We start from the raw sequence: 13,358 nt of genomic DNA, 5'->3' as shown, positions 1-13,358 counted from the left end.
GAAAGATAGAAGTGCATTTTTAATAAAAAGTGGCACAGACTTTATTACTTAGACTCACAGCACATTCTACATAGAAACCAGAAAACATTGATGGGATGAGAACAATGAAAATCCTTTACAGATGTTTTTTTTTTAATCCCTCTAGATGATCAGTATTTTGAAGAGACCCAGTCTAAAATGTTTACAAATGATGATAAATCGTAGAAACGGACGTATAAAACAAGCATCGATGAGATTAAACGGATCCTGAAATCAGTGAGATTACGGTCAGTCCACATCCAATCGATCAAAACTGGGGGAAAGGGAAAATTGATCAACATCTTTAACTTCATTTTCATCCGTCCTCCCCACCCAAACATTCATTAAATAAAGATTTTAAAACTCAGCTGGACATTTACATGTCGTCATTTCGACTTTTTGAAAAAGAGACGACAAAACTGGCAAGAGGGAAATAAAAGGAGTAAAAAGACAAAAAGAATGACCAAAGATTACATTCTGAATTGTTAGACAAACCAGGCATGCAGCTCTGCTCAGGCTAAATATGGAGTTTACATAGCAGCTCTGCTAATCACAGGAAAAAAAGAATACAAAAAAAAAAAAAAAAAATTAATCAATGCAGTCAAAGCACAGGGGAAGAGAAGGAAAATAATTCGAGATCCATTCAATCTGCTAATTTAAGATTGTTCTTCCACCCCAGCAATCTTTACTTTAAGGTGTTAGGAGAGTGGCGAGGGACACGTCTACTGAAGAGGCAGAGGAATGTAGACTCGGAAAAGAAGCTCGAGGAAAACGGCTAGGGCAGTTTGTGTGTTTGCTTGATGTCCTCTAGAAGAACCGGCCAGAGTACTGCTTCACGCTGGAAGAGAACCACACACACACACACACACATCAATCAGACAGATGACAATAACCTACAGAATTATATTAAACTGGACTTATTCAGCATTCATAGCAGCTCATTAATAAGGGCTTGTATTGTAGAAGCTCCATTTAAACAGAAAGCCGGTCTGATTTTTGACTAGGAGTCTCCGGGGTCAGCCTTTTACATTTGCTTTATATTTCACCAAACACATAAGCATTTATTATTCACAGTCATTTACAAAAATAAATAATAAATTCACTGAATTTCTAATGGTCAGATTGACAGAAAGATCCCAAAGGAGCAACATATAAAAACGAAGCATTAGCATTCATTTACAAGCAGGTAAAAGTTAGAGGTCATTCTATAATAAATAAAAAAAAGTTGTTAGTGTCGACAAATCGCTTCGGTATAAGAGGAATAAAAACACTTTAGGACACGTTGCTGCGGAATCGGATATTCCTACAGCAGCCTGCCATGTTGTACGTTATTTAATTACAAATCCTAAAACAGCTTCTTGACGCACAGTAACAGAGTCGAGCTTGTACACGAGACGGAGAGCGAGCTTCCACAGACACACAAGAGAAGTCGTTTAAAAGGAAACAGACGTGAAAGTTAGGGCAGGGTTAGTGAAACAGGAAAGGGGGGAAGGAGGGCAGATGAGCCTGGGCCTGTGCTATGGGGCAGACCGTGATTTGTTGTCACTTCATCTAACTAACAACAACAAAATCACAAGTCTTCCACACAGAAGCAGGCCAGCTTTCTTGCACTCTCCTGGGCTCCGAGTTCTGCGCTAGTTTGGATTTGTTTCGAATAATCCGGACACCGCTTTTCCCCCCAAAGAACAAAAAAGAGAGAAGAGCAGAGCATTTGCAGACAAGTGTCATTAAAGTATTTGCAGGTTAGAGCACACAAATTAGTAGCTTATTAAAGGTCACAAACACAGTTTATAACTAGCTGCATGTTCACGGCGACTAAATAAAAAAAAAACAGGAGCATTTAGTCTAAAAGTTATCGTTACATCTTGACTGTTTAATTATAAAGGGAACAAAAACAAACACAAAGCATAAATTCAGTTCAAACGTGCATCGCTGTGTTGCCAAATTTGCCTCACAAGACACAGCGAGTTTGTTGTAACGACAGCAATCGGTTCAACACGTCGTCAATGTTTGGGCTAACTGAGGAATTATTGAACGACGATATTTTCTGCATCGCCTGACAGTCATGCACCCCGTTATACCCCGTGTACTGAGTGTATATATAGTGAATTAAACATCACTTGGCATTCAGTCTAAATTGATGTTAGATTAATTTAAATTTCACGTGCTTCACGTTCGCTCTGGTTACGTAACGTGACGGTCTCGACGGTGTTGGAATACACCGAAATACTACATTTACATCTCGTTCAAAATGATAATTCTCATTTGTTCAGCAACTTATAACCTCAAAGCGATACTACACTTAAAATTTAGAAACACAAATCAATTAGCATTCGAGTATTCAAATAATAAATTAGGATGCAGAGAAGAAAAAGAAAAAAACTGTAAAAAAGTATTGGAAGTATGAAAAAAAGTGTGTGTGTGTGTGTGTGTAAGTGTGTGAAAAGCCTGCTGTCAGGCTGAGTCTGTAAACTTGCCTGTTCTGCAGTAGATACTGAGCATTCTGAATCTGGTCCTGTGTTCCTGTGATGGTGATGATACGATCCTCCGAACCTTCCAGAGGCTCATCGATTTTGATGGAGGCTCCAGACTCATGACGGATCTGCTTAATACGCTGTCCGCCTTTTCCGATGATGGAGCCGGCCAACTAACACAGGACGATGTTGTTTAGGTCATGTGCACACAGTTAAGGCTGTACAGTGTGTGTGATGAGTAAAAAACAGGGTTAGGGAAAACTCACATCTTTTGGTATAGTCACTTGTGTTGTGATGACGGGACCACCGATGTCGCCGTAAGAGCCTCGTCCACCTGTGGAAACGGATTAAGGCGTGAATTCGTTCCGACGTTTTGTTTTGTTTTTGGTTTTATTCTCATGGAGTCTGTACAAAAAGATACATGATGAACACCTACCAGACTGGAAGGGTTCCCAAGAAGAGTTGTTGTCTTCAGAGATCAGATAAGGGAAAGAAATGGGGGAGGGGGGGAGAAAGGTTATCGTGATATTAGATGTATAAGAGAAAGATGTGAGCAACAGAAAGCAATGGGAACACTACAGCTACTGAGAGCCGTGTTCTGACATGTTTGATTAGGGGTAACCTTGAGTGTGCTTGAGTGTGTGTGGGAGAGAGAGAGAGAGAGAGAGAGAGAGAGAGAGATTATGCTTATGGGAGTAAAGCTGAACAACTCACCATATCCACCTCCACTCTATTTAATCAGAGAAAAAGGCAGAGAGAGAGAGAGAGAGAGAGAGAGAGTTATTCCAACATACATGCATCAAAAATACGTGTGCACATATACGTTTACAAAAAAAGAAAAAAAAATTAAAGCGCTTGACAAAGGCTCTGCGCTTGCAGCTTTGCCCTGAGTTCATTGGTGAGTGTGATGGCTTTCACCTACATCTATCTGTTCCTTGGTTGCCAAGGCAACAAGTGATTCAAAAAATTCATTGCCTAGCAACAGCAGGCCAAAGCCGTGCACAGCATATGCATCCATTACCCTGTCATTTCACAGACAGAACAAGCAGTTCCACTCAGATTTCTCAAACCCTTTTCCGAAACTGGCCCTTCCTGACACCCCCACACACTGCACATCCTTCACACACACACACACACACACACGCAGCGTGACATAAAGCAGGGTCATACAACAGGTTTTCGCCTTACCATGCTTTCGTAGCGATCTCCGGGTCTTCCTCTTCTGTCACTTAGAGCAAACAGGAAATAATTAAAATTCTGTGGCTCTTTCAGACGGCGCATCTACTCAGGTGCTACGTAACAGACTGAAATCATTTGTGTTTACCTATCTGCCATGGTCTTTATTAGTTAAACCAAAAATACCAGCGAAATGAAAAGTGAATGTTCTGAATAGTTTGTTATTCATTCGGAGTTATTTTGGATTAAGAGTCAGCAGTTCACGTGTTGCCTGTGGTACTAATATACTAACCGACATAACTGAGACAAGCTGTTTTTTTACTTTAGTGCTTATGAGATCGTTTGAACCGACTAAAAATACCCACTGATACGTCATCCACAAAAGAACTTACCTTGGTCTGTCGTCTAGATTGCCGTGATGGTGGGAAAACCGGTCGCCTCTGCAAAACAATAAAACTTGTCAAAGCCGGCCAAAGGACAGAACCGAATGGAACAAAAACAAATGGAGCAGTTAGACTCAGAACACTGACAAATGAGGAGGGATAAATGCTTCTTAACCCTGGGTTAAAGTCTACTAAACAAGATCGAACCACAGAACATTCAGGCTGGGGAGGAAACAAGTTCTAGATTTAATTCATTATAAGAACATTGTTTTGTTTATAGGTTAAAGAATGAGGCTAAATTTTTTTTACCCTCCTCTGGGAGGAGGTGGAGGAGGAAGAGGCAGATTTCGGGCTCGGCTCCCACCTCGGCCCCCTCTCCCTAACGGAGGTGGAGGTGGTCCACGGCGGGGACTCATATCATCGTAGTCGCGCCTAGAGGGGGGCATGGGGCGTCCTCCACGGCTGAGGGGCATACGATCAAAACTGCCTCGCCCACGCATGGGGAACCCTCCCATGGGACGTCGCCCTCTCTCCTCAAACATCATGGTGAAGCCGCCGTAGTCGTAGGTCTCATCGTAGAAGTTTGGGTCATAGGGCTGAGCACGGCCTTTAATAGGTGCCTAAGAAGGAAGGGAGAGTGTGAGTGTAAACGATCCGATTTCCAAATTGCCTCCTGCATCAGATTACAAAATCAAATCAGCGGGAACATGTAATTGTACCTCTGACGTCAGTTCTAGGATGACCTTAATGCACTCCACCACACGGTCAGGTTTTCCTCCCACTAACACCACACGGTCTGTCGAATGCGGGCAGCACTCTTGGAAGAGTTTAATGGTCGTCTGGGTATTCTGAGACAAGATAGCGGACAGCAGAAAAATGGAGTTAATATCAAAATCAAAGCTACTTGCATTGATTACACTTTCATGCAGTATGGCAGTCGATGAAGTGTGACACAGAAACCACAATTAATGCGATACAGATAAGAGTTTGTGATCCTGTTACGTTATGAATTTGTTTTTATTTTCGGTACAAGATATTTTTAACAACATCCTTTTCATAAAAAAAATCTAACTTGTACTACTTTTTTTTTTATTAGTCATTTCCAATCTGACTCTAGCCCGTTTTCTAAACGTCTCGCTTTCACGGCTATTGGTCTAGGACGGTGCATCGTGAACTTTTAGACAGCAAGATATTCTGATATTTTGATAAGGAGAAATTTTGCCACATGCAAAATGTTACACAGCTATTAATTTACACATCATACGTAGTTTGGACTATTGCTAACCAAAGTCCATATTATTTATTTCTTTTTGCTCAGTGTTTTAGACGTTTCAGTTTGTTTCAGTTGTTAAAACACTAACAGATTCAATCATTTAAAGAACATACTTACTTCCTAATCTATTTGACAAAGCGAGTTATTTTTAAAAGCTTTGAGGCTTATTTCTGGCCACTAATTAACTACTAATGGTTAAGCAGTTAAAAAAAAAAAAAAAGGGTAAATATTGTCACGGTTCAGTATTGATAGCTGTTTATTTGGACCTTTCTAAGCAACGGAACCTTCAGATATGCAAGTTCGGATAGCCGTGATCTATGACATGCAAAATGAGTTGTTTCTGTTGAGAACTTGTATAGCTTACCTCTCTCAGTTCCTTAATCTTGGCCCCTTTCACACCAATAATGCCTCCAGCCAAACTCTGATGGATCAGCAAGCGAAGCTCACAATCAAAGTCTATCCCATTGTAGTGCTGGTACTGTCAAACAGAAGGAGAACAAGTCTCAAATATGTTTAAAAAAGCAAAACGAATGTGTGCCTAGCTTGTAATCCCAACCCCACCCATCTGTAACATACGTGTCGATAAATGCAAAGAATTTCTACTGTCTCCGTGTAGATTGTCTTCCAAGCTTTACCTCCTCAAGAGTAGGGATGATCTTCAGAAGAATCTCTCCGATCGTCTCTATATCTGCACTCACACTCAGGATGCTATGCCGGCCAAGCGAAAGCATAGAAAGACGAGGGCAAAAGGATGTTGAAATTTACATACAGGTTCACTTCCACATAATTACAGAAAATAGCTCTGAGCTTTGAGAATAAAATTGTTTGAATTTTTTTTTTTTTTTTTTTTTTTTAAAGTGCATGATTAAAAAATATATATATAAATAAATGAATAAAAACCGAACACATGTTTTAGGTCTCCCACAACGGACTGAAATACAAGTCACTGACATGCATTGGACCCTTATACATTCAGCAAATAAAACTCCTGAGGAGATGGGCAACAAGCCATGACAAAATGCTACTGGTTTTATATACCTCATCTTTGAGAGGATAATGAGAGAAGCAGTTTGGGGGGGGGGGGGGGGGAGTAACAAGCCAATGGGTTATGGTACACCAGGAAAGATGAGCAAGATAATTTTATATAGAAAAAAATTGAGGGGGGGGGAAATAAAAAAAAAATCAGCCCAAAAATGAGAAGCAAAGGCAAAAATAACAAGGGAAACTACAAGTGGAGCCCATGAGGTGAAGTGTAGAGCTGGAGCAGGGTGACAGAGGAGGAACCTGCTGTCTGGCCTGAGAAGAAAACAAAAAAGAAAAGAAGACCACAGAAGAGGCAGTAAAGGACGAAACAGAGGCAACAAGACAAGTGATGAAGACAGAAGGGAGACAGCTGAAGTCAGACAGTGATGCTGAGAACAGTGCAATGGTGGGCAACAAAGACAGACAGGAATGAGATGTGGCTTTTTTTTTTTAAACAATTAATAGTTAATATCAGAGCAAGGAACAGCAACAGCAGCAACAACAACAAAGAAATATCTTAACAATTCGAGCAGTGTTCCTTCCATTCAAACTGAGTAGGGAAAGTTCTCCCTGAGGTTTTTTTTTTTTTTTTGTGCGTCATAACACCAACTTCATAAAACATCTCAAAGAAAAAAGGTCCCAAATAAATACTGAATGGGGTGTTGGGGGGAAGGGGAGAAGACATAAAAAACCAAATGGTACAATACATGTTTCTTAAAAAGGGGCGATACTATGTGTATAAAAAATGTTAATATGAAACAGAAGGTTATCAAAGACATGTGTTCTCTGTTCTAATCAGGCAGTGAGGCAATAACTGGTGGGACATACCGCTCTGGGCCACTGCTGTCTGGGACTGATACACTGGCATTGTACTGCATTGGTCGTGGAGGTTGGCATTGGGCAAGGGCATTCAATCACATGTTGTCAAGTAAGGTGCCCGTTTAGGGAGGGGCACGATTATGGGGCCAACCGGGGTGTCAGGTGGGCGGGCGTTCAGGGGCGGAGGTTGGGCCAACATCAAGGTGGGCAACGCAGGAGGGACATGTCGATCCAGAACATGGGCAACAGAGGAAGGTGGCCAAAAACAAAACAAAACAAAAAAGTAAAAGGAGAGGGAAGAGGGGGAGAAGGAATACATTTTAATTGAATACAAAGCTATATTCACTATATTGTTTAAAAAAAATTTTTTTTTTTTTTTTTTTGAAGAGACTTGGCAACGAGTGCACAAGAAACAGATCTGGACAGATCTGAAGACAGTTTAGATACAGAACTAATACAGAAGTTACTTAAGAAATTAAGACTATGGGTCAGCTCAAGAGTCTAGACATCTGTTTTAAAGCTTTGGCAGAGAATGGATAGCCCGGCCATGACATCCCTATCCGGGAGAGCGAGACAGAATGCTCTGAAGGACTTAAGATTGAGTACTTTAGTACTGAAATGTTAAAACCCCACATTCAGGCTCCAGTCAGAGAGCATGAGAGTCTGTCCAAATGAGCTAACCTATAGGTAGTTTGCATCAGTGAGCCATCTATGGAGAGCAAGATTTCCCGTTTAGGGTCGAGTAGCATGCAAAGTGATTAGCATCTTTACACATCCAGCTATATCATTAGGTTTAATTTATGAAATTTATGATAAAATCAGAGTGCATTCTTTTGAGATTAAATTAAGATGATTAGTAAAAATTTGGGGCAACAAAAAAAAAATTGGAAATCATGATCGCTGATGATCTGAAGGCAACTTCCACCCAGCTTTTATAGAAATTTATTGACTGCCCTTTCTAAAAGCCAGAAATACTCACGTCTGTCCTAAGCGCTTTAATGTTCTTTCCACCTTTTCCAATCACAGCACCGGCATTCTGTAAATAAGTAAGCAAGTAAATAAATAAATAAAATGTGTCTAGAATTTTAAAAATGTTCAATTAGATGCTTTAGAAGTCTCTAGACATTAGAACAGCATGATTTCCCCTACAACTGTTAATACAGCTTATAAGGTGTTGACAATTAAAAAATGTAAATGAAAAATAAAACCCAAAGAAAGTGTAAACAACACTATGACTCACTTTGCTCTGTAGCAGCACCCTTAGCTCCACCATCTCGTCTGTGTTACGGGAGCGTTTGAAGGTCTGTTCCTCGTCCATGTCCTCAGCAGGGCGTTTACCTGTTAACAGTGAAACGTCAAATGTATGATGCAAGAATCTGAGCTATTATTTTCACACTATTCATATTTAAAACATACTCATATATTACACAAAAAATATGTTTATTCTGTGCTCAGTAACTTAGCATTTAAAGTATATATAAATAAAAGAGACAGGTTTTCCATGCTGTTGCCAAAGCATTGGCATTCGTCTGCTAAATGGAAAACGTTAGATTATTTATAACCTGATAAGCAACCTTATAGAGCAGTTGACATAGGTAATAGAGATCATATTTATCTGATCTAACACCATGTTCAGATAGAGTAGTGTTAACTCTGGCTTGTTAAGTTCCTTACCATTCGTCTACACAGTTCTTACGAAAGATCAGCCGTCAAACACATTCATTCTGCCCACACTAGCTCACCCATTTGGGCTTGTTGAACGTCCTATTCCTATTCCGCGTTTAACCACTCAAAGAACTCGAACCCTTTTAATCTGACACCAACATGAAAGCTAAATCTTACCGTTAGTGTCAGTGTTGCTGAATGTGGTCTCTTCGTCCTGCTGTTCAATTTCTGTCTCCATTGTCTTCTATCAAGAAGAAAATAGGAAAGGGTTCTCCTCTCCGTGCGAAAACGCTGTGGGACAGAAAAGAACTCTGTTCAGCTGTTCTGAGCACTCACAGGACCTCATATACACCATCAGAACAGAGACAGATCTGTATTGGTCGGAGTTTCAACCCAGTGATGTATTGCATTTGGTGTGTCATGCTGACTGAAGATAACAACACACAGGACACAAAGAAAGTAACTAATGGGACGTCGGTGTAGAATCAGAAATCATGTGTTGTAGGATTACAAACATGATGCTAAACATTCATTTCTATCTCAGCTGGAACTTCAAACAAAACAGGTTAAATGGAAAACAAACATGACAACGTTGTCTATACACATTCAAAACCAAAACGTCACAGGGTTTTACTCATGAACATTATATAACAAATACTTAGATATAAAACAACTGGCTATCATCCGAGCAACAAGGCCTACTGTACTTTTTCAAAATGGTGCGTGTGTATTAACCTCAGCGTTAGCATTAGCGTTAGCATTACTGCTAATAGCGTTACCCAAACGGAGCTCATTTTAAATTCAGTAACACAAATAAAATAAAAAACAGTACAACAGACATATCAAACGATGGAGTTCACGTCATTTATTTTAATTTTTTTCCAGAACTAAAAATTGTCATGGACGCCGAAGCGTCTTTGTAGCTCAATGACAAAATGGCTCGCGTTAGCATGTTAGCTACACGAGCAACATCATTTTCCTACATGGAAATGATTTAGCATATTAGAGGCTTGAGAAACTTGAGAAACATTGTACCCGGTTGCCCTGGCAACCAGACGTCACGTCGTTAATTAGCTAACGCTAGCTAACAAGGGCTGGGGAAAAAAAAAAAAACACAAACGCCATTTTGTGGCTTGCTTAGCGTGCTAACACGTTAGCTAACCGGCTAAGCTGCACATTTCCTTTCGCTAGCTAATGAAATGTCGACGGATTGCTACCTGCTAATAGCTTCTCATACGCCGTACTGCAGAGCTAGTGCGTTCTTTTGGTTTATTGACAATTATTACATATTGAGAGAAAGTCTGAATCGCACAGCCATGTTACAAACCTGCTAACGGCGCGTCTCGTCACTCGTCACTTCGATATTTTGGCCCAAAAAATCGAACTACGCGTTCTATCCCGATTTCATTGCATATTTACACAACCGTCTATCATAAGCTGTGATTGGTCATTGTCAATCTATCTTAAATTCTGATTGGACAGATAAACGGTCAAGACCGTTATTAAAGCCGAACCATTGGTTGGTGCGAATGTCTGTCACCAAAAACGCCCCGCCCCCTTGAATTGCATTAACAGTATAGGCTGGAGCCTTGCAGTCATAGCAACCATTAGCAATCCTGTATTAGGCTTCACAAGCACTACAGTATATATGGTGCTATTTTGAACAAAACAAGAGCTAAAAAGCGTTTATTAACTTTATCGTCTATATTTTCTTACTGCTTTATTGTGGGCAGGGTCACAACCAGTCCTCTAAATAAACAGAAGCCTATATTTTTGTCACATACACATTTAAACAGTGAAATTCTGTCTTTGCATATCCCAATTTTAAAGGTTTGGGTCAGAACATAAAGTCAGCCATGATATAGCACCCCTGGATCAGTGAGGGTTAAGGGCCTTGTTCAAGGGCACGACAGTTTAGCACGGCTGAGGCTTGAACCCTGACGCTTTAATCAACAACCCAGAGCCACCAATACACCCTTAATGCACAACAACACAGATCCAGACCTTTAACAGGGTAAAGTGGTTACTGAAAATGAATGAATAAACAGACTGTAAGGCCAGTGAATTCTGGACTGACTAGTATTGACTAGTATAAGAACTTTTTTAATCCTTTATTTATTTATCTATTTAGGGGCAGTCGTGGCCTAATGGTTAGAGAGTCTGATTCGTAACCCAAAAGGTTGTGGGTTCGAGTCTCGGGCCGGCCACGACTGAGGTGCGCTTGAGCAAGGCACCGAACCCCCCAACTGCTCCCCGGGCACCGCAGCATAAATGGCTGCCCACTGCTCTGGGTGTGTGTTCACGGTGTGTGAGTGTGTGCACACTTCGGATTGGTTAAATGCAGAGAACAAATTCTGAGTATGGGTCACCGTACTTAGCCGTATGTCACGTCACGTCACTATTTCTTTAAACCTAAGAACGCTTCATAAAATCCTGACTTGGTTTGTCTGGATTTTTTTGTCCTTCAGTTCAGTTCAGTTCTAACCTTGTGATCATATTAGGTTGGCAGGTAAGCCAGTCACCACCTATAGCCCTTGCAGATACTTAATAAAGCCAGATACTACAGAATATGATAAAATTATGAAAATAAAAAATGGACCGCCAACAATCAGGAAACCGGGTTTCGAAATTTTACACTTTTGTAATTTTGAACACTGAACGTTTTAAATATTGAGTAAACAGCTTTCTAAATATAATATATAATATTAATATTTTCTTTAACAAAGATAAAAAAAATAAGTGTGTGAAGTTATAAAATTCTACACTTATTTGTGGGCACTGCTTTTATGCAGTGTGGGACACTTGTTTTTATGCAGTGGCAGATATTACTCAGATAATCAGGGTGGTCTGTATATATAAGTGAAGAGTGTAGCTGAGACCATCCTGATATAATATCTAAATATTTCGATAAGATATCTTTAATATTTCTATAAATATTAGAAATATGACATATAGAATATTTAATATTTCTATATTTCAAAATATATTATTATTAATATATAGATATTATATCAGGATGGTATATATAGAAATAAATATTTCTATCATATATCTTTAATATTTCTATATTTCATAGTTCGAAACAATTTATAGAATATATAAATATTTCTATATTTCATAGTTTCTAAATTACTCATAGACTACACAATTTGTGATATGATAGAAGACAGAAAGCTGCGAATTTGTTGAAATATTCAGAGGAATTGTGTTATTTATTAGCTATCTGAGCTACTGTGCATTTCCATCCAAGAGCCAATATAATTTTATAAATGTTGGTGTTTCACCCTCCAGCACTTGTAGAAGGGCATCTGCTTTCTGGTAATCTGCAGATACACATCGGAGGACATCAGCACTTCTGATATATATATAAAGACTTATTACAAGGTTGAAAGGCTGGTGAGAGAAAGGCTGTTTATAGCTGCAATAACATAAGTGATAACAAATACCGATTTGTTTTTCATGGATGTTCCCCAAAATTAAACAGAGCTATAAATGGATATTGAGTTTATTAATGCAATGAAAATTGTGGTTGTTTAGACAGAAATAAAAAACAATAAGATGTGCTGGATGTTAACAAAAAGTGTTAGAAGTCATATAGACCTTCAGCGTTCATTTGTATGCTGCTTATACCTTATAAGTATTCATTTAACAGCACCACCATTTTGTTGATGAGAAACTGAACTGTTATTATTTTTATTTTGACTACACACAGCTAAACCTGTGGAAAAACTATACTGTAATAATCTTCCCCGCCCTCTTGTGGTAAAAATCCGTTAAAAACACCTCATTTTATTTGGTTAAAAGTGTGTATTTCTGAAGAAGGTCCTCCATACCAGATTTTTTTTTTTTAGAGAAAAGAAAACCAGATTTTTTTTTAAAAGCCGTTTTACATCTAAGAACTGAAACCGATTTGTAAAGACACACAAAAAAGCTTTCTCTTTAAAAGTGGATTATTTTGAAATTCCTTCTTCCGTAGATGTAATTCAGAGGATGTTTTTAGTAAAATATTTAAATGTTAGACTCTGAAGCCTTACAGAAATATTTACATGCATTTTTGTCAATTTAAGCATGATTTAGTGAACACTATATGAACATCACTGTCAGTTTAACGGTTCAGTTTAGTGTGGCATATTTTTTTATGTGCTTCATATATGATGAAATTTGCTTCATATATAATGAAATTTAAAAAAGTTTTATACAGATAAAACAGAAATAAAAATGCATTTCAGTCAATAATGTTTTTCTTTTCATTTCACTTATTCTCTATGTGACAATTTTCTGGGTGTTTTTTTTTTGTTTTGTTTTTTTGTTTGTTTTTTATGGTTCTTTGTACAGATATTTTATTGACTTAAAAACAAATTTCATTGTTAGAAAAATGCAACATTTTACATTGGCATAGGATAGAAAAACGGTGATAAAAACAAAAATCTCTATGTATTTACCTTAATCTATTTTAGTAGGTTGTATGCTATTTTATTATTATTTGGTACATAATATTTGGTATATTTTTAACATTAATTAATTTAT

General features: G+C 38.7%; 1 protein-coding gene across 2 annotated transcripts; it reads right to left on the bottom strand.

Moving 5' to 3' along the window:
* hnrpkl (heterogeneous nuclear ribonucleoprotein K, like) lies at positions 1-10,307 on the bottom strand. 2 transcript variants are annotated; one of them, XM_027144366.2, is made up of 16 exons: positions 10,159-10,307; positions 9,009-9,122; positions 8,407-8,504; positions 8,146-8,202; positions 7,176-7,219; positions 5,960-6,032; positions 5,689-5,802; positions 4,771-4,899; positions 4,361-4,671; positions 4,061-4,108; positions 3,681-3,720; positions 3,207-3,222; positions 2,929-2,961; positions 2,759-2,826; positions 2,496-2,665; positions 1-856 (listed from the first exon to the last, which is right to left on the bottom strand). In XM_027144366.2, exons 2-16 carry the CDS (start codon positions 9,067-9,069, stop codon positions 826-828), a joined length of 1,293 nt encoding a protein of 430 aa, XP_027000167.1. In that variant the 5' UTR covers positions 9,070-9,122; positions 10,159-10,307; the 3' UTR covers positions 1-825. The 2 variants fall into 2 exon arrangements, with proteins under 2 accessions (XP_027000167.1, XP_027000176.1); XM_027144375.2 differs by having other exon boundaries at positions 3,681-3,714.
* Between the last annotated feature and the right edge of the window lie 3,051 nt (positions 10,308-13,358).

Source organism: Tachysurus fulvidraco, chromosome 26 (assembly GCF_022655615.1).
Source record: "Tachysurus fulvidraco isolate hzauxx_2018 chromosome 26, HZAU_PFXX_2.0, whole genome shotgun sequence".
NCBI lineage: Eukaryota > Metazoa > Chordata > Actinopteri > Siluriformes > Bagridae > Tachysurus > Tachysurus fulvidraco.
The sequence above is the reverse complement of the archived record's forward strand: the minus strand, read 5'-3'. Positions and strand labels throughout refer to the sequence as shown.